At 43.7% G+C, this 22,766-nt stretch overlaps 1 protein-coding gene across 1 annotated transcript in view; it reads right to left on the bottom strand.

Annotated features, from left to right (window-relative positions):
* Nucleotides 1-7,014: 7,014 nt before the first annotated feature.
* Nucleotides 7,015-22,766, bottom strand: part of trip4 (thyroid hormone receptor interactor 4) — a 61,338-nt gene continuing 45,586 nt past the window's right edge. The window contains exon 12 of the mRNA XM_038995100.1: nucleotides 7,015-7,126. Within this exon, the coding sequence (XP_038851028.1) occupies nucleotides 7,062-7,126 (65 nt within the window). The 3' untranslated portion in view covers nucleotides 7,015-7,061. The remainder of the gene's footprint in view (nucleotides 7,127-22,766) is intronic.

Genomic DNA, 22,766 nt, shown 5'->3' on the forward strand with positions numbered 1-22,766 from the left:
TACAACGTAACCAACAAGCAGAACGAGCTGCTAGGAAATCCAGGACAAACGTTCCATTCGGATTGAACTATTTTGCAGGAGGGGTGTGCTTGAGTAAAAAGAGACAGATCTGGAATTTGAATGGATTATATTGTTGTTTTGACCAAATGTTTGCTAAAATGTAATGAAATCTGCACACATCTCCAAGTAATACATTCATAATACATAAACTATATGGCAAAAAAAACATTGGCTTGATAAATTAATTATGTGTCCTCTTGCATTATGAGTGACAATTTATCATAACATTTGACAAAAAATGCATAACATAATAAGAACATTTAATAAAACATGCATGACCTATTTATTTCCTAAAGGAAATTGTATTTTATAGAGTGCCTCCTTCAATTAGGGATAATAAAAACAATTTCTCCAGTGCCTATTTGACACCATGTACTCAGAACTGTATATTTGGAGAGCAGAATACATTTCCCATGTGGATGCCATGACATATTTCAGGGTAGAATATATCTGTCAGCTATTGGTTTTGAGGAGATGATAGGAAATATTTTATTGGGCTAAAAATGTAACGAGAGAATGATACTACCAGCAATACTGTTATGTCTTGACTCATGAGTTGATCTGTTCTTTATTGTCTTTAAACAGGTCCAGTCCAGAATCAACCCTTAGACCCCACACCCTGTAGGCACTTTGTATATCTGAATGAATTGGATAGTTAACAGTGGAGGCTGCTGACGGGAGGATGGCTCATAATAATGACTGGAATGGAGTAAAAGGAATGGTATCAAACACATGCAAAAAAATGTATAACATGTGCTTGATAACATTCCATATACTCCATCCCGGCCATTATTATGAGCCATCCTCCCCTCAGCAGCCTCAACTGATAGCTAAGCATAAGCAATATAGTAGCTCCACATGTTCCCCATGTTGCTTATACTTATTCAAGCCTTTTCAGAAGTGCCTAGGAGACATTCTTGGACCAGGTCAGTGTGGCTCTTCATTTATGGCCTGGGACCTCAATGGTATAGTGTGGCTTACACTGGATTGATGAATCTCCAAGAGTTTTCACTGCAGGGTTGATGGTTTTGATTGCACACAACAAGGTAATTACACAACAATTGACACAGGAAGACATTTCAGTGAGGTGAAAGCAAAATGTTTGATCCTCACTCCTTTTTTTGAACTATTTGAAGTGCAGGTCAGTTGGAGATTTTATATAAGCCTAACTTTGATGGAATGAGCTGTCTGAAGGCCTCACAAGATTCACTCACAGTACCTAAATTCCATTGTTCAGAAAGACTTACATCTCAACCAAGATATTTTATGTTGTATCATTTTAGGAAGCAGGCAGAAGAATTACAGTACAGGAAGGAGATACAAGGAAAAAAATGTGTCTGTCATGTTGCCATTTCTCATAAAGCGCCACAGATAACCTTTCATGTTTACCCGCTTCAAACGGCTTAAAGAGATCCTCGCCCTCTCTCTGGCTGCTGCACGGTTTCCCCGGCAACAAGAATATGATAATGTTCCCTTTGACGTGACAGAAGGAATCATCTCACTAACAAACAGAGACAACAGGCACAGGGAGGCCTGGGGGGAAACTGAATTAATGGGCTCATTTTCACACAGAGCCAAAGCAGCAGTCAGCCACCGTCCTCCATCTTCCCATGCGTTCCCCGCTGGCAGGCACACTCATCCTCCCCCAAGGAGCAGCCAGTCTCCATTGGAAAGATAAATAACAGTCAGTGAATGAGCACAGTGGGGAGAGAGAGATCACTGATGACTCGCCCTTCAAGTCGCAGGCATTAGACCAGGCCCCTCTCTGTCTGTCTGCCTGACGTGCCAGCCAGAACCCAAATGAACAAGCTGTGTCGACAGTGTAATATTTTTTCCCTTGCTGAAAAATGGCAAATCAATCAGTCATTTGGAATAACAGAGGCACCGGTTTGATTTGTGGAGTATGATCTTCTATTAGCACATTAAAGAGACACTGTGAGCCTTGAAGCTCACCCAGGGATGATAAACACTCTTTTCATTTAGGCATTGTTCTAACACAAATTATGAATAATTTGAGCCAACAGCGAATTTTTGTAATTTTCAAATAATGCACCTTTCTTTTTTTGTCCACAACACTGCTTGTCACAACAATGGGATTGGTGATAAACATGAATTAATTTAGAAAGTAGAAAGAAAGGATAGATGATGGCTCAAATTCAGTCTGGCAAAGGAGAACGTGTTAATATGAATGTGGTTGATATGGGTAGATTACAGTTTAACAAGCATGGGATCATGTACAGCATACACTGAAGATGAACAAGGCAGGGTTGGGGTCAATTCCATTTCAATTCCAGTCATTTCAGGAAGTACACTAACATTCCAATTCTCTTCAATGCTTTTCTATGAGGAAACATTAGAATTTGAATTGGAGTTTGGTTCACTTTTTGAATTGAAATGGAATTGACCCCAACCCCTGGAACAAGATGTTCCAGATAGGAGTGAGAAGGTAATCAGCATACCCTGGTGATATACCTGTACTCAATGACAGTTGAGCTGGACTACACCACCGTATCTGATTACAGGATGTCCTCACTGTGGTTGCTATCTAAAAGGCATTGAGTGTGTCTCTAACCAAACAATGTAAATACTGTTTACTCCTGTCCTGGCCACATTAATCATACATTAAAGTACTATAATGGAGGGCTCAGAGGAGAATGTTACCTCTTCAGACTGGCACGATGTGTCTAAGACGGATGGAAACACTACAAATGAATCCAAGAGTGAGAATGCAGAAACCATGTGGCAGGTAGGCAAGGGCATTTTATCACAACAGCCACACATTGATTCCAGTACAGTCATGAGGAGACAACTGTGTATTCAATTTGATCTCCCTGACTGGTGTTGAAAAACACTTCAGAAGACGTTAACTACAGTATTGGGATGGAGATGGCAGGGTGTTTCCTATTCACCTCCGCTGTGGCTCTTTCTTTCATTCTCTCTCTCCGCTGGCAAATTGCACCAATTATGCCATCTATCATTCCATCACAGTTTTTGAGGTTGAGTAAATGAATGAGAAAACGACCGTCTCTAGCTCCTGCAGTAAACAACCAGTGCTTTGCTTTCCCATCATGTTGTGATGATAGTCTCCTATAAATACATAGAGTATAATACATACTTGACTAAGAACCCATCCCTGAGGCTTGAAAGATGGATAGCAATTTTTTTTTTCCTTTGCAGTGCTTACAGAGAGCCTGGCTGTTTGCTAGACCAACCCATGTGACCCGATTAGTTCTGATGACAGATTAGGTCCCAAATTGGAGTGACTCGTCTGGACAGACGTCTCTGCAGCTGAGAGTAATACAATACAGTTCTGAAAAGCTCCATAAAAAGTCCCAGTAGGAAGCTTAGTATGGAGAGTAGACATGTCCAGGTATGATAATGGCATTGGTGTCCATATAGTATATCCTGCATATGTGCCTTGTATCTCTGCATGTGGTTTAGATTCATTGTCAGGCAAAGAAGCACTGCTTTGGCTATTTCATGCATAAAGGCGATACTATGCCTGTACCATTTTGAGTAATCCCCATAAAATTTGACAATTGTTGCAGCTACTATCTTAGTTGGTCAGGTCAAAAGAGGTGAAGACAAATTGGGCCAATTGAATTTGCCTGGCGATAAAGTCAATCTGTAATGGACACGTCCATAAGGTATAGATCAATGCTTCTGCACAGCTGTCGGATGTTCGGAAACCAATACCCATGATCAAGCGGAGCCGGAGGAGTTGTTCACTAGGGTTGGTGCACAGATTCACTTATCTTAGCCTGGCATCTACATCTTTATGCCCTGTTGTTTGGAGGTTTGTCTGACTTGTAGATCTGAGTATCTGCCGCGGACGGTGACTAGCTGCATTCTCCATAACAGGAGAATGTCAGATATAAAAATGCTCTCCCTCTCCATCTTACACACTGACTTGCCTTTGGGGAGCCAGCCAGGCAGTTCGTTCAAAGGTTCATGTGCTTCACTTCCTCTGACTGGGCCTGCCTGCGACCTCCTGACTAACTGAAGCTGACGAGCCATGAGCCCCAATGCGGGCTGTGCAGATGAACACTGGAGCTGGCAGGCCACGGCTGCAGACAGGACTTCTGCTCTACTTAACAGCTTTATCAGCCAGTCTTACATCAAGGAATCCGTGGCATGCCGAACACACAGGCAATCAAGGGTGTGATGAGGAAATGATGCATTCCACACACAAGACCTTGGGAGGAGGGATTGGATGAGACAGAGAGCAGACAGTAACTGTCAATCTATGGTGGGTTTCACAAGTGGTGAACAAGTTTTGTTTTTTACTATGGAAAAAAAATCTTAGGTTTGTTGAGATGTTGGCAGCTTGAGAACAAATTTCAGCCAATTTCAAGGTGATTCAAAATACCATTCTCAACCATTTGGAAGACTATGAAGAATTTTAATTGAAGGTACATTGTTCCAAAATAGGGGGGGCGGTTGACGACAGAGTAATGGATGATGCGCCACAAGCCGTTCCTGTGTTGCATTGTTCCCCAGCCGCCTCCTACAATTCCTCATTCCACATCCAAGCCCAGAGGGGAGGGATTTCCCCCAATCCCCTTTCCAATCAACCTTCAGCCAACAACACTAAAGACCTGCTGCTACCACTACTAGAGCCCACCCCATTTCAATTGATCTACATTCAAACTCAGACATTCAAGTGGATATAATTGAAAAAGACCAATATGAACTAGTTGCTGCTACTTATTGCATATTAGTCAATTTATTGGATTGGAAATAATTGAATAGGAATTGGAACCCCCACTATAAAGCAGGTGGTCGCTGGGTGTCTTTAGCTCGTGAGAGGCCTGGGTGTAGCCCCCCTTATTCATAGCCTCAGGTAGTCATGTGTCTGTCCTCTCCCATTCAGGGAAGTGGATAACAGAGGGGGGGGACGTGTGAAGTAGTTGCACTAGCATTAGCTTCGGGCAGGGGAGAGACGGGAAAACTGCTGTTAGGAAGCTGGCGTGACTGAGAACAGGAAGAGAACAGGAAGTGCCGCTGCTGCTCACATTCCATCCTATTAGAGTTCATTCTCCTTTCAGAGAGCAGAGGACCGGGCCCTTTCTCATTATAATGTCTCACACTTGGCCCTTTGTTAACATCATTAGATCTCTCTGTCATTTTGCGCACGAGGAACGCCGTGAGTGATTTAAGTCGTGTTTATTTAAAACATGCTTAGTGACATTGCAAATGTTTGAATGTCGGAATAACACAAACAGGGCCTGTGTTTGTATGAACCGGGTGTCTGTTGTTATCCAGTGAAAGCCCTGATCTGGTGGGTGAGGAAAGAAGGCCACCCACAGGGCAAGTAGCTGTCATCATTGATTCAGTCAGGCTGAAATTTGGAGAATTCTTGTACAGCCTTGTGGGGGGGAACTTTTACAAAAGAGAGCTCTTACGCTCTCTGGGTGGCGAAGATGACTGGGAGGATTGGTGCAATTAGGTAGGCTCATGGTAAAGGCTGTCTATGGGAGGGCTGTGGCTTAATCTGCAACTCAAACAAGAGAAAATCTAGGCTAATCAATGGCCAATTACAATGCTAGGCATGGATACACAAACACATTACAACTTGCAATGGGTGTGTGTGAGGTGATTCATGGCAAAGAACCCCCTCGGGCAAGAAAGGACTTAGTCAAACAACCACTCAAACAAAACATCTTGATGGAAATAACCATACCGCCGAGCAAAAGTGGTTAAAACACAGAAGCACATAATTACTATGCATCGACACAAAAACAAATCAAAACTTGTGAAAACCTCACATGCTTTGAAGAAAATTACAATTGAGTGACTTCTTGAAGGTGAGAACGGTGCAAATCAGACTAAATAAGACTAATTTAATGGGCTCCAACGCTGCTGGCTTTCAATGACTGTGCCTCTGTGTGGAGTCATGATGCTCGTTTGGCACCTTTGTTAATTTCCTATTGAGGTAAAGACGCTCCTGTCACCAAGAGGACACTCAATCCCACCGAGGGCCAGCCTGACATGACTTCAAGAGGCCTGCTTCTGACAGCTATATAATGGAGAGAGAGAACAGGAACTTAATCGCTTGTGGCCAATTGGTCCGTCAGTCACCACGGAATTCCATGTTCGGCCTCCACCGCCCCACTACATCTGAAAGGAGTGTTTTTTTCTGGAAAGAGTTATATTTCACAAATGTACAAAAAATGCGTGGTGACGGTTGAGTGAGTGAACAAGAGGATGACTGATAGGACAAGAGAGCAAGTTTGATGCTATGGTTGACATTTCTTTTAGATTCATTTTCTAGTTTGGATTTCCCCTCATTATAGATGGGTTAGCTGACAACGTCATGAGACCATGTCTCCATGGTGTACAAGTCAGCGGGTTGTTGTGATTATGGATACCAGACTGCTAGCAAGAATGACAAGAACCTACCATGCAGGGAATCAGAAGTGGCTCGTTTCAGCTCCTTTTACTTGTTCTTGTTCTGTTTTGACTCATTTCATGTCAATATGGCAAAAAGAAATAGCTGGCTAGCTAACCAACAACTGTAACAGCGTATTTGAAAGACAAGTGCTCATTGTGCAAATGTATTTATGTTTTCAATAAACATTGTAGACAAAATATACTGTAGCTTACAAGCGGTCAAAAATCTAAGCCAACCTCATCTGTTTTGCCCCATATTTGCAAACGCCTCGGTTTTGTTGCTAAACAACCAACCTGTCTACGGTCAAAAAATAAAAGACAGAAATTAAATTTCAACATTGTTTATTGCAGAAAATACAAGTGTTCAAGAGTAGACAGTATAGAATGTAGAGAACCTGGTAATAACTTTCCTGTGTGGTGAATGTCTGCTCAGTCATAGTCTATAAACTGTAAATCCCTTGAGAGGACGCCATGTATAGCCAGTGTGTCCATATTTATTTTTTGCTGGAACTCCTGATAAAACACAGTAGTCAGAATATGACCCACTCTGGATGTTCTCCTCCATCTGGTCCACACTCTCTCTTCGCTTTCTCGCTCTCTCGCCAACGTCACACGGCCGCCGACGGAACCAGTCCCATCTTCGCACCCCTATGATATTGACTCTCCAGCTTGACTGTGAAAGGGGGAAAGCAGAGAGGAAGGGAGGGGGGAGGAGAGAGGGAAGAGAGGGAGGGAGGAATGAATCAAAACACCATCAAAGGGACAGAATGACCTTTCGGAGAGCTCAAGGCCTGCTGATTAGAGGCGTCCAGGGCAGATAGGAGGGAAAAGGCCAGCGAGGCTGTTTATCCTGCTGTTACCACAGACTAGCCTTCAGCTTTTTGTTCTGGGTACATCTAGTCAAGTCTTTCTAGGCTAAATCACACTACACTTATAACTAGGTCTAATAAGCCCCTGCTTATAGTGGCCATCTGGACAGAACCATTCCTATACGAGGTGGTTCACTTTTAAGCAATATGGCCAATATACTACGGCTAAGGGCTGTTCTTACGCACGACGCAACGAGGAGTGCCTAGATACAGCCCTTAGCTGTGGTATATTGGCCATATACCACAAACCCCCGAGGTGCCTTATTGCTAGTATAAACTGGTTACCAACGTAATTAGAGCAGTAAAAATAAATGTTTTGTCATACACATAGTATACGGTCTGATATACCACGGCTGTCAGCCAATCAGCATTCATGGCTTGAACCACCCAGTTCATCATTAAGAATATATACTGGAAGGTTATCAGAGTGGGGATCAATTCCTTTGCAGTGGAAAATCAATAAAAATGGTTAAATATTTGATAAGTGTCCTCACAGGGCGCTAGGCTACTACGGTGACAGCATATTACATTCAAAGGACCATCAATACAGAGCATAGTGTTAACCCAGCTTTACACCACTGACTGACTTCCTAATAGGCTTTATGGACCAGTCAAAGTGGCAAAGAAACCCCCCATACATACACTAACGTGCCTCATAGCCTGCAATGGAGGAGATAAGAGCCTAATAGAAGCTTTCCACAGGTCTTTGACACCATCAATTCAAGACATGTCCAGCAGATACTGTCCCTTCCTTCATTGCAAACATGAGTCTGATTGCTTTTCTGAAGTATATCTGAGTAGTGAGTACCAGCCTTTTCTCATCCTACCCAACCATTTCAAGTTAGTCATCCACTAGAATCTCTCTAGGCAGACTTTCCTCTTTGGGTGATGACAGGGCTCAATATGACTGCTGCTGGCAAGGATAGATTGTACAAAACAGCAGAAGAGTATTATGTTGCAGTAGGCCTAGTTGTATGACTGGATTATTTGAACAGCCAAGACTTTGACACCAATCAGGACCGCAGCATAGTCATGATATCTTGTAATCGCAGGTTAAGCAATGTTTACTAGTTAGCTTGTTAACACAAACAAGATAAGCAGTTGAAAGCCAACCCTGGGCCAGTGGCAGATGGCACGCTGTGCAGAAAACTCAAGTTAATCTGCAATGGCAGGCTAGCAGCCAGGTAGCCTAGTGGTTAAGAGCGTTGGAGGGTTAGTGTAGTGTTTTAACCCTGGTTCTGTTTCTCTCCAGGTGGGTACAGTCGCTGGTTCGAATCCCCGAGCCAACTAGGTAAAGAAATCTGTGGATGTGCCCTTGAGCAAGGCACTTGACCCTAACTGCTCCTGTAAACTGCTCTGGATAAGAGCGTCTCCTAAATCACTCAAACTGAAATGTAGCAGCGGCTGTTTGACCTAGAAAGCTCTGTGGATATTCAAGCGGCACAACAGGTATCAAGAGCTGGCTGTACGCTGGTCTCTGCTTTGTAGGCCCTCTGGTGACATTGAACTCTTTGCAAGTCTTGAATTAGCATTTGCGTTGCTCTTAGCATGGCTATTTCTCAGCAGTACTTATTCATTGCCGTATCGAAGCCATCTGGGAGTTTAGCGCCAACATTGCCCATCCATTTCTTCTTTATTCAACTAGTCACCTGGCTCTACATTTAACATAACCCTACCTATTTATTCTCAAAGCCCTTGCAAAACGTTAATACTGTAGCTAGTGCCAAACTGAGCATCTCTATTCCCCCAACAGAGGTCATTCACACCACATAGGCCCCTCAAGTAATCCCTGGCCACTACAAGCCATATTAGGTTAGATCATCTGTGTGGAAGCAGCAGTTAACAACTAAACACATTGTAATCTAGCACGGCGGAGCCCAGAAACACTCATACTATTCAGACAGTTCGCACTGAGGTTGGTTTTCCAAGGGGCTGAGGTAGGACAAACATGATGTATGTATAACAGGCAGCAGTGGTTGTCACTTCTGTTTGTTTCTCTATGTGTCCCATCACATTAGAGCTCAACTCCATGCCCTGGTAGTGGCTGTGTAAGCACGCTGTTAAGGAGAAGTGCTGTTTGCTCACCATTTCCAAACTTGCCTCAAATACTGACATGTATTATTTGTGTGTCTCTCTGTTATGCCTGGAGCCAAATCTCCACAGCAAAGGGAGTGCCTCTGGATTCTGGCAACTAGCTAAAAATACAGTGGTTGCCCAAGTGACAATGTTGAATGCTTGGGAATGTTTATGTCACAAACCAATGCCCTGCACCACACAGAGGACTTTGTTTCTAGGCTGAGTAAAAATAACAGTTTCCCTGAAGTTGTGTACATACTGTACATCTAACATGAATTCTTGCAGAAAAATGGTGTTCTTGCATAGGCTAATCCAAACCAGGTGACTGGTTTTAACAGAACATGTACACTAGTTTCACTCATACCAAATCAAGAACAGTATTTGACTGCTTCTCTGCCTCAATATAAAATCAACTAGTATTTCCCCCCTAAACGATTTACCATGACACCCACGGAGCTGAACAACAACAAGCCAGAATGGCAAGCTGATAGTTCACTTGTCAAGTGCGTAATTAAGAGTTAGCGTTTGGCCAGCTCGGCTGATTGTGTCTGGGAAGTGCTAACACCAGCTCAGTCTAGTTCCTCTGTTAATGGCTGGAGGGGCTGCTGAGTGGGCTGCTGAGCAACAGCATTTCAGAGTGGATGCTGAAAGCGTGAGATGGGGAGAAGAGAGAGACCAAGAGAGACAGAGAGAGAAAGGGCAAGCGATATAGAGACAGAAAGAGAGAGGCTGTCACATGGATGGGTGAGATAATTTCCCATTGATTGCTGGTCTGTTTGGGGGCTGCTGTAGAGAGGTTTATTACCCACACACTACAGCCGGGGAGGTCCAATAATAGGTGGAGTGTGTCTGCAGAGGGCTAGCGCTACATCATCAAGCCTGTAAAATACACCCCTATTTGAGCGCACACACACGTTATGTTCTTCTATCCTCATGGGGACCTCAAATTCATTTCCATTTAAATCATATTTTCCCTAAATCTTAACTCTAACCCAAACTCCCAACCCTGTTTACTCTAATTGTAACCCTGAACCTAAGCTTAATATAGCATTTTCCCTTATGGACAGACTATCCAGTTGATATGTAGCCACACTCCAAACTACTATTCTGACCCTATACTATACACACACTGTTCTCATTACAGCTCGATGGGAAGGAGCCCGATACGTTTCTGATAAACATTCACATCCAGCCTCAGAACCCAAGAGATGGAGCCAAGAGGTCTGTCTGTATACTACTACCCTGTAACGAAGGACCATTGACAACCGCACCAATTAAATACAATGGCCTTGAGATGATCATAAACACTGAAAGGCAACACTTCACTGTCGATTGAGGGATAATGGAATAATTCTAGGCGTAAACAAGGAACAATGAATATCCGATATGCCAATCAATGAATCAGCTAGGGAGCTATTTGTATTCATACCTTGTATTGGAGAATGATAATCCCCATTCACTAAGGTGATTTATGATTGCTATGCAAATATAACCAAAGCTTGATACACTCAGACTACAGGCAATTACTCCACACCAACAGAGGATTGTGATGAGGACGAGGAGAGAAAAAGCATACAAATACATAATTATATTTCTGTATTTAACCTTTATTTAACTAGGCAAGTCAGTTAAGAACAAATTCTTATTTACAATGATGGCCTATTAAAGAATAGTCTATATTCTAATGTTGCTTGGGAATACAACAGGGCATGAGAATACCCAGGGTATAAATCTATGTGTAGATAAAGCCTAAAGCCAAGGCATGGGGATGACACTATGGCATCCATCTTGTTTCTGTTTTTTCCAATAGAGCTCGTACTCAGTGAGCCTCAAGAGAATCCCTACATGCCAGACCTAGACTACATCTCCTGGCTCTACACTGACTACTGCAGCCAAGTGGATGTGTACACATCATTCAGCAGGAGGGAGGGGAAAAGAAAGAAACCTGCCTGGATTCTCATCCCGGTGTTAGTCACACCTAATTTACATTCTCTTCCAGCCCTGGCTGGTAGATTTACAAGTGGAGGTTGTACTGCTGTGTGAGTCGACTTGCAGGCAGGCAGCTTCCCCTTGGAGGATCTCTCCCTCTTCCCCTCTCTCTCTACTCTCCCCCTCAAGCTGTTTTCACAGACACCGAGGGGCTGAAATGGCTGAGTGATTTCTACTGCTGCTGTTGTTGCAGCGCTGCTTTAGTCAGTCACACAACAGGCTAGGCTAACCGGACCGGCAGCCTGAGTCTGGCAGTTAAGGAAGGGAAGGGCAAATGACAGAGCGTGGGTAGCTAGCGACTCCGAGGCAGGGTGACAACGTGTTTACGCCGCTGTCCCAAATAGGGGCTGACGCTCCGTCGATCACACCTGCTGCCACGCACCTTGTCCAGGGAATGGGTGGTGGGTTCAGGTGGGTTGGAAGGAGGGGAAGTGAGACAATAATGAGATAGAGAGGAATAGAAAAGTGCTTTGTGGAATCATATTTAACAATTCTCCTGGAGGTTTACCCTGCTACATGGGGGAGCTAAAGCCAATGGAAGTGAATGAGCCGAAATGGAGGGAATCAGTCTGGCTGCCATGTGTGGCGTCCATGTTTCTTCTATGACTTCATCATGGTATTAATCCTGCTTCACAGCATCTCTTTCCAGGAGATTGGCCAGACAAATAGCAGAACAACTCTTATGAAGACACCATGTTCAAATTAGTTGGTTTAAATAATCAAGAAGCGTTTCAGAAATCTACTCCTGGATATTTGGCCACTTCCAGAATGGACAGAATGCCCAGAATGGACATGTTTAAGGGGGAAAGAGGGAGGGAGAAAAGGAGGGAGAGAAGGAGGGAGCACATTCTGGTCTAATAACTCTATAACCTACTCACATAACATTGACTGGAGGTTTTCCAGTGAAAAATCTCCCAGTGACAAGGGTCACCCATACTAATGTGCTCCAACCGAGGGAAACAGATTCCTCCTGTGTACATGAGTAATTCCAGTAAGGAGCCAGCTCCCCAGTGGTCATCAATCATCCTGGGCTCTTACAGTGAGAGCCAGAGTGACTGGTGCAGCAGCGACGCAGTGTGTTAGATACAGTGGGATCGTGCTTGCGCTAATGCTGAATCACCACCGACCTGGTGTGACGTGAACACCCCCAAGGCAATGCTGCTGCAGCGAGGGCAAGCGTCCAGAAGACACTTCATTCGTTTCGCATTAGCTTCGATCATGGCACTCTCGTTAACGCAAAGTGCCGTCGCTAAAATCTCCATGTCTCCTCAGGTAGTCAAATGCCTCAGAAACATTGGCCCGGCTATAAAAATCATCAAATCAGCTAAACTGCTGAGGGAGCAACACAAATTAATCTTTTGTATTATTTCAATCATAATAAGACATTGATATAACTTGAGTGGCATATCACAATGGCTGTATTAAAGTTGTAAGAATGACACACTGCTCCATCATGGTGGATCAGGACACTGTGTTTATATTCAACCTTCTTCTAATGGTAAGTGACATAATCCTTTTTGAATGAATTAAAAGAAGTCAAATATTCAATCAAGATTCTTGTATTGTTCTCTGCGTGTTAATAAACCGGTCATAAGAATAGTGTCAGTGGTGAAGTCCTGCAGGGACAGCGCTCTCTTTTGGTGTATATTTCTCATCTCTGTACACCACTGCAAATACAGAGAGCCCAAAGAAACAACATGACAGGCTTTAGAGATACGCGTGTGTTTACGCTGCGTTTCTAGACAGAGACTTCGTTCCCCTGCAGCCCCAATGTCAAAGGGACAGAATATCAACAGGAGCTTCTTTCTAACAGCCACTGAGGGACTCTGAAAAAGTGAATACTGCTGGTTATTAAAACAGGTTCCTATAAAGAAGCCTGTTGACTGCACACATCTAATTACAATGGAAATGTGGCGTGGGCTTTGAATGGATCACTGGGGATAGACATTGGCATTTAGATGATGTTATGTCGGGACTAGATTACTGATGACACAGTATTTTGGGGAGATAGTCTTATCACCAACGCCTCTGAAATAAGCTAATTGTATCTCAGCATTGGCGGTAATGGGCTGTCATTGTTCTATCATTGGGGATTTGGAGAGGGGTTACACACACACACACATGTACAAACACACACACACACCAACCTTCAGAACGCTTGTGTGTGTGTGTGTGTAGACCTATTCTCTTGCCTATACATCACAGTTTCTTTTGAGAGAAACAATCAATTCCTTTATCAGGGGCATAAGTCAAGAACAGAACAGTCAAGACCAAACAGAGAGTCTCAGAGCGAGAGACCGAGAGAGTCTCAGAGCGAGAGACAGAGAGAGTCTCAGAGCGAGAGACCGAGAGAGTCTCAGAGCGAGAGACAGAGAGAGTCTCAGAGCGAGAGACAGAGAGAGTCTCAGAGCGAGAGACAGAGAGAGTCTCAGAGCGAGAGACCGAGAGAGTCTCAGAGCGAGAGACCGAGAGAGTCTCAGAGCGAGAGACCGAGAGAGTCTCAGAGCGAGAGACAGAGAGAGTCTCAGAGCGAGAGACCGAGAGTCTCAGAGCGAGAGACAGAGAGAGTCTCAGAGCGAGAGACAGAGAGTCTCAGAGCGAGACACAGAGAGAGTCTCAGAGCAAGAGACAGAGAAAGTCTCAGAGAGAGTCTCAGAGAGAGAGAGAGAGAGAGAGAGAGAGAGAGAGACACACCCAGAGAGACCCAGAGAAAGACACTCAGAGAGACTCAGAGAGAGTATGAGAGAGAGAGTGACTCAGAGAGCAAGAGAGAGAAGGGGAGAGAGTCTCAGAGAGAACGAGAAGAGGGGTAGAGAGAGCAGAGGGGGGAATACGTTTATGCTGATCTAGTGCTCTGCATTCTGAGGAGGCTGCATTTGCATATCAGTGCAGCGGAGCAGAGGGAGAAATGTGTCAGCGTTGACAGCAAGCTGAATATCTTAAACCTTCACTGACACCCCTGCAGGCGCTCTCTCAGGCTCCCTCTGATACACACACACACACACACTACAGACATCAGGTGGGAGGATTGCTGTGTTCCCACGTGACTGTGTACAGTAGCGTTTGTTTAACGGTCAGCTCAAGTGCAAGGCTCATCTCTGGGGAAAAGCCCCAGTGAAGTGCCTCCATGCACACGGAGAAATCTCTGTGTGTGTGTGTGTGTGTGTGTGTGTGTGTGTGTGTGTGTGAAACAGAGAGTAAGCTAGAGACATAACAAGAGAAACATTATGTAGTCATGATCTAAATCCCTACAGTAGCTTATTTCCCTCTAAAGCTTGGTTTATAAATATAACATGACTTTTTACCTACATGGGGATGAATATTTGGGTTGCTCCACTACCACAACAAAACTATTAATAGATATATACACTGTTGTCATGACATGCACACATGGCTTTAAAAGGACCAATGGCGAGGAGAAAGAGGAGCAATGCTTTGTATCCAACACCAGCCACAGTTCATGTTAACTCAGCAACCATCCTCCATACAGTGCCTCTGTGTTCCCACTCTGGTGAGAGTACTGTAGGAGCACTACACTGCTAGCAAAACAATGTCCAATGTCCCGTATCTAAGCATCTTATCTATTGAATCCCATTATATTCATCTGACTGCCATTTCTCAAATGACTCTCTTACAGCTCTCACATGGTTTGTTACCCATTTGAGCTATGAAAACTTTGGTAATTGAAATGTCCGTCAGACGCTGGCCTCGCTTGCTGACGATTTACGCGCATGCGACTGCCGATTGATAAATGATTGATAAATTATGTTGGCGAGACGTTGTTGGTGCCAAAGAATGACAACTTAAAGTAGACTAGAGAACATGTATTGTTGTTTTTGAATTGTGACAGTTATAAGCAGACACGGGGGAATGTGTTTTCTGACAGAATATCCTGGGGTGTGACTATCTCCTCTGAGCGGTCTAATATGACGTCAGAGACTGATGACGGACGAGCTATGTTTTAGAGCAGCCATCAACGCTTTCTCTGAGCCTCGTCAACGGCTTAAAAAAAACACTTCTGACATAATTTAATACCCATATTTCTGACTAGAAATGACAGGATTTTCTTCTGACAAGTCTTTTACAGTACAGTAGCTCGCCATTTTTAAAGGAGTCAATGGTATTTGTGAATGTGACATTACTGCTAACAGGAAGATCAAGGGGTCTGGTTAAGTAGTCCATTTAGCCCAAGGTTATGTTAGCCCAAGGTTACGATGCAGTCTCCAGGGGCTGCACTCCCCATGTCTGTCTTCAGAGTGGGGAGTGCAGTGTTGATGGGCCTGCCAATCTCCATTCAGGCTACTGATTGGTGGGAGAGGGCAATGTGTGTAAAGGGGGGGAGGAAGTGGTTAACACCGCGGCCAGGCTCCTTGGCATGCTGGAGGCACGATGACATTGATCTGCCGGGCCCTTTCCATCCCTCTCCATGAAGAGGTAACTGGATTGTTAATAAAAATGGAAATTGAGCCATGCTGCTATCACTCTCTCACACACACACACACACACACACACACACACACACACACACGCGCTCTGTACCAGCAGCTAGCGTCTCACCTTCCTCACCCCTACCTCCCAGAGCTGTCCTGGTGACATTTAAACGACTGGAACAATTCAAAGCCTACCACCTCCCTATGTCCTCCCCTAGATACTACTACATTCCTCTGTTCCTCAGGCAGCAAACTAACACATCAAATGCCTGCATGGCTATGAAATGGATAAGGAGAGGTGGGGGGAGGAGAAGAGGAAACCGACAGGGGGTAATAAAGCCCCTTCTGATTAACGGTTTGCTGTTATGTTTCCTATTGAAACACTTAAGAGGGTTAACAATTAAATGCAGGCTTTGGTGGGGGGCTGCTAATTATGGAAAACGTGTCACAACACACAACTAGCGCCCTCATATTCTTGTTTGGCAAAGCATTACTTCCTGTTACACAAATCAGTAGGAACTGAAGCCGTAGGAATTATGTCTTGGCAAACAAAATGACCTTTTCAGATCGTGCTATTTCAAAACGTTTTCCCCCCTACTTAACGTGATACTGGTAACCTCATCACACTGGCCATCACCCCAAGAAATGGGAGCAGCAGAGGCGAGCGGTCGGACTGAGGACCCTTCATTTTAAAAAAGCGAGCGGCGTAATACTAAATCAATCTGACCCACCCCACCGGCCAGCTCCCCGTCGCTATTCCTTAGCAACAACGCAGACTTACCCACCGGCCAGCTCCCCGTCGCTATTCCTTAGCAACAGAGCAGACTTACCCACCGGCCAGCTCCCCGCAGCTATTCCTTAGCAACAGAGCAGACTTACCCCACCTTCTCCTAAAAGAAATCAATAGCTGCTGATGGCGGGTGGGTATCTAAAATGGTCCAAATGTTCAGAATGTTATTTTATGGAGCTCTTTGGGCTAACAGCAGGTCTGAGCCAGAGATTGATTAGTTCTACTGGACACAGTGTGACCTCCAAAAGATAAGAAGCAATTATGGCTCTCTGAGAGGCTTTTCCAGCAGCGGTGCTTCAGCACTGCCAATGGGCCATGGTTTTAAATGGATAATTAACGTTGTGTATTGTATTGCTGGCTTCTCTGTGTGAGAGCTCTGCTTGACACGCGTGCGTGCGCGTGTGTGTGTGTGTGTGTGTGTGTGTGTGTGTGTGTACTGCCTACATGATGGAAGCCCCATTCTTCATCACTGATACATTGCTAATAAGACCAGAGGAGTCAATGTCTGAATACCTACATGGTCCAATTTCAGAGCTCGTTACACTTTCATTACTTTGTACATGTCAGAGGGGTGTATAAACATTACAGCATGGAGCTCCTTCAAATACAATAATGGAATATGGTTTATTATAAACTGCTTCTAGCCCTGAATGCTGATTGGCTGACAGCCATGGTATATCAGACCGTATACCACGGGTATGACAAAACATGTATTTTTACTGCTCTAATTACGTTGGTAACCAGTTTATAATAGCTTTTAAATAACTATAATGTAAGATTTAATTAAGCAATAAGACACCTCGGGGGTTTGTGGTATATGGGCAACATACTACGGCTAAGGACTGTGTCCAGGCACTCCGCGGTGTGTCGTGCTTAAGAACAGCCCTTAGCCGTGGTATATTGGCCATATACCACACCCCCTCGTGCCTTATTGCTTAATTAAATCTTACATTCTAACAGTGATCGATTGTGTCAGAGATCAACCTGCATAGCCAGGCACAGAAAGTTATGCCTGTGTTATTCAGTGAGTGGACCACAGTACGGGCAGAACATCTCTACCAGAACCACCTGTGTATAATGCATAGTCAATTCATTTATAGTACATGCATGAGAAGTGCATGAGAAGACTGGCTCCTTTGAACAGCCCTTATGCTACAGATGCATTCAGAATGAATCACATAGATGCATTAGGCATTAAAAACATACTATCATAAAAGGCCCTTATGAAAGCCTGAATAAATGCGTAAATGGTGTCATGACGTTGGCCTGGGGGTAGGTTTATGACAGTCATAAATACCTCTTTCCCTCTCCCTACTATACTGATGTGACATAAGAAAACCCTTTGGTTAACATAGAGATTCTGGGAGCATCAGAAGTTGGGGGGAAATTAACTATATTCTGGTAATCCGACCAACTGAACATATGCGGTGGTACTTAAGGTATATTATGTCAGTTCGGTTGTCATTTGAGACATTCTCATCAATGATAGGATGACAAACTCTACTGTGGAAACAGAGGTATCGGATTCACATGGAATTGTTGTTTAATTCAAATGCTTGAATATGAAATTATTTGTATAGAGATGAAATGTAATTTTAGCTTCCAAATGAGAGATTTGGGTTTTCATAAGTTTGGGCCTCTGCTCAACCAGTGGCCCGCCCCTGTGAAGAGACATGGGTAATAAACTTTTCAGACACACCCCTCTCCCTCCACTATATAAAGCCATTGACAAAAATATAAAACTTTCTGTTCCGAGGAGATGAGGGTGACGATCCCATGTCAGAATGGTTCAGATAATAACTACAGAACTAAGCCAACATCAGCATGAACTTTGGTTGTGAATGGTATGAACTTTGAACTCGTATTCACTACAGAAGTGATACCTCCTAGCCGTTGAGTTAGCAACAGCTGCTACAAACGCAGGTTAGGAAGGACAGTCAGAGTATCCTGTCTACTACACAACGACGTTACTACAACGTATCCAGTGACCACCAGAGACATTCTTCAAAGGACAGAGGACTCGGTTTGGCAACACGGTCTTCCATCTACCACCAACCTACTGAAGCGCAGCTCAGAGTAAATATTTATTGCATTTTCCTTTTCTAAATGGGCGGTAATTTAGAATGCATAAGATACTGTATTTACGATGGTACAGCTTCGCCTATGTTCCAGTCTCCCGCTCTTTCACTAAAACTCAGCCCCTTCCCTTTGTGTAACAAGCTGTCATATCTATTCCGCCCGCTAGGGACGTTCTTCTTTATGACGGCAATTTGTGATCAAGTTAGGATTTAATTGTGTATGTGTGATTCTGTGTAATTAGTTAGGTATTTAGTAAATAAATAAACCCAATTTTGTATTGCTGATTCAACTTGTTAGCCAGGATTCTTGCAGATAACCAAGGATTTACAACTTTCAGAATATGAAGTAAGATGACGATTGATGTTGACTGCTAATTGATGTAAAATATTGCTAAATCTTTAAGAGTTTATTCGGAAAATAACGACTCTATAAATATTATTTCGTGGTGCCTGACTCTCTAGTTAATTACATGTGCCTGATTAGCTCAATCAGGTGATATTAATTACAGAGAAAGTATTTTATAGAATAGCATGTCATAGCAATTAATCCGGCATAGCCAAAGACACGACAATGGTTATAATGCATAAGACTCAAATAAAATTTTGCATGTGGCTCTAAAAACCTGAGCACGGTGCTCTGTAGCTCAGTTAGTAGAACACGGTCCTCTGTAGCTCAGTTAGTAGAGCACGGTGCTCTGTAGCTCAGTTAGTAGAGCACGGTGCTCTGTAGCTCAGTTAGTAGAGCACGGTCCTCTGTAGCTCAGTTAGTAGAGCACGGTCCTCTGTAGCTCAGTTAGTAGAGCACGGTCCTCTGTAGCTCAGTTAGTAGAGCACGGTCCTCTGTAGCTCAGTTAGTAGAGCACGGTCCTCTGTAGCTCAGTTAGTAGAGCACGGTGCTCTGTAGCTCAGTTAGTAGAGCACGGTGCTCTGTAGCTCAGTTAGTAGAGCACGGTGCTCTGTAGCTCAGTTAGTAGAGCACGGTCCTCTGTAGCTCAGTTAGTAGAGCACGGTCCTCTGTAGCTCAGTTAGTAGAGCACGGTCCTCTGTAGCTCAGTTAGCAGAGCACGGTCCTCTGTAGCTCAGTTAGCAGAGCACGGTCCTCTGTAGCTCAGTTAGCAGAGCACGGTCCTCTGTAGCTCAGTTAGCAGAGCACGGTCCTCTGTAGCTCAGTTAGCAGAGCACGGTCCTCTGTAGCTCAGTTAGCAGAGCACGGTCCTCTGTAGCTCAGTTAGCAGAGCACGGTCCTCTGTAGCTCAGTTAGTAGAACCTGGTCCTCTGTAGCTCAGTTAGTAGAGGACGGTCCTCTGTAGCTCAATTAGTAGAGCACGGTCCTCTGTAGCTCAGTTAGTAGAGGACGGTCCTCTGTAGCTCAGTTAGTAGAGCACGGTCCTCTGTAGCTCAGTTAGTAGAGCACGGTCCTCTGTAGCTCAGTTAGTAGAACATGGCAATTGCAACGCCAGGATAGTGGGTTTGATTCCCGGGAACACCTGTATGTAAAGGATGCACGCATGACTAAGTGGCATTGGATAAAAGTGTCTACTAAACGTCATATAATATTATATTCTAGTTGGAGAGTCGGGGGAGAGAGCTTCCTGGTGCAGGAGAGGGGCTTGTCTGTTCACCAGGGGTTCCATAGGCTCCCATGTAAAATAGGTCAACCCTGCTCCTCCAGAGCTTAACGAGCAGCCAGAGGAATTAAGACGGCGTGCTCCATAATTATGAAGAGAGAGGTTGGTGTGGGCTGATCGGGGAACATTTTAAATGTAGAGCCTAGCTGAACACCAAATTCCAAAACAATATAAAAAGGACTGTCAGCATCAGTAGCATTTTGTAGCGACATCATTTTACAGTCATTGGTAATCAGGTTATTTGCAAGCCTGGGGGCGTTAAGTAGCTCATTTAGCCCACTGTAAGAGAGGCTCAGCTGGGACTGACACTTGCGTACATAGTGTTCCGGAAGCTCAGTTGCTCTTAGGTGGTGTGTGAAGAAGAATAAACCGGTGACGCAAGGCAGAGGGCAGCCAACACAGTTGGCTAGGTAGCTAGCAACGTAAAACTTCAGAGGGCAACCCCAAGGGACCTGCCTGTCACATGTCAGAAACGTTTAGTGTGTGGCACGTGGTACTGTATATGGTCTATAAAAAGAAGCTGACATCCGTCTACAAACACAGACTGTGCAGGCTAACATTATGTGGTGAAAAAGCATGTAAGGAAGTATCATGCAGCAGGAGGAAACAGATGGGAGGTACTGTATCGCCGTGACAATTTCAGTTGGTTGGTTAATTGTTTTTGCTTGATGCAGCAAAAACAGGCTGAGGCAGAACATATGCTTGAGAGCTAACTGGTTCGCTCCATAAGCCTGCTTAATCAACGTTGACCCCAAGGTCAATCTGCTGTTACTTGTCTACTCAGCTGGTTCTGGACTGGTTTTGGTTTGAAGCAAATAGTCGGATTGTGTACTTTATCTTCCGTAAGCCCATTACTGTCTTTAAACAAGTCATACTGGGGGGACACAAACGTCAGCTTACCATAGTACTACAGTAGGACTGGGAACATACCAATATCGTGATACTCCTTAGTATCGTGGCAAGCAAACAAACCCCAAAGCGGATTTAAGTTATTTTGAAAAACAGCCATAATGTTGAAAACAAACATCATTATGTTGCCAGAGTCACATGTATTTATGTTCCAAGCTATAGCACAATATTTTACATACAGCATGTTTTTAAAGGACCAAAGAGGTTGATCTTCTTCGTGTTTTCATTTTTGCCACGGAAACAATATAGCGTTACTAGTATCGTTCCGGCCCTACATAATAGAAGGCAATATGTTAATGCATTAACTACTTGACAAGATGCAACCAACATACAGCCAATGACCAAATCACTCAATATGAACATTAGCCTAAACATTCCATGCCCAAGCACTAAATAAGTGCCGGTGGGATCATGTGCCTGGTGTCTGACATGGAAGATTCTCAACCATCGGTTTGAAGTGATGATCCACCAATTTGCGTTTTTAAAACTTGAAATATTGAAATATATCTAACCCTGCACTTACCTTCTCCTATTAGCGCTGACTTTGCTGATAACTACTTTATTGAGGGAAAATGTACCTGATGTGATGTGTGGTTGTCTCATCTAGCTATCTTCAGATCAATGCAGCAACTGTAAGTTGCTCTGGACAAGAACGTCTGCTAAATGACTAAAATGTAAATATCAAACATAAAATGTCATAACCCTAAAGATAATTGATTACTAAAAACAAATTCTGGATTTATAAAGAATAGAGCCAATTTATAATGTGAAAGAACATTTTTCTTAATATCGTTTAATATATTAGGGATGTGACGATACCAGTGTCGCCCAAAAAAATCCATGGGAAAACACGAAGCAGACCAAACTCTTCGGTCGTTTAAAAACCTGTTGTATGTAAAATATTGTGAGCTACAGATGGAAAATAAATACATGCGACTCTGGATGACATCATAATGATGTTTGTTTTCAACATTAGGACTGTTTTCCTAAAGAAGTTAAATCCACTTTGTGTTTTGTTTCCTTGCCATGATACTAACAAGCATCGTGATACTGGTATAGTCCCGGCCGTAATAAATATGTCTGCTGAAAAGTCAAGGAGGAGGAATCCAGTAACGAGTGAGATGAATGTTCATGGCACAGAGGAAATGCATGCCATTAATAATAAAACATAGACTGCAGGACTATTAGAATCCCCCAGCCACCTTTCCAAATAAACCATTTATTGAAACATTAAGAGTGGTCTTCAGTCTTCTCAGCCGACTTCAAATACAAAAGTGTGGCCTATAACTCTTTGTGAGGAATTTGAAGCAGATTCCAAAGCCACAACTATTTTGAGTTCACCAGAGACATCTTATATAACCACTTCCACCTGTTTTACATCCACTTTTCCCCAGAACAAATATCCCTTCTTGACAATTGAAATTCAATGGATACATTCATTATTAGATTGTTCCAGCTTCCTCTATTACTTTAAATTCCTTGACTTTTAACAAAGTTCATACAACGGAAATACTCTGAACTCTTATGACTCATCTCTCTTTATT

This window comes from Salvelinus namaycush, chromosome 1, assembly GCF_016432855.1.
Source record: "Salvelinus namaycush isolate Seneca chromosome 1, SaNama_1.0, whole genome shotgun sequence".
NCBI lineage: Eukaryota > Metazoa > Chordata > Actinopteri > Salmoniformes > Salmonidae > Salvelinus > Salvelinus namaycush.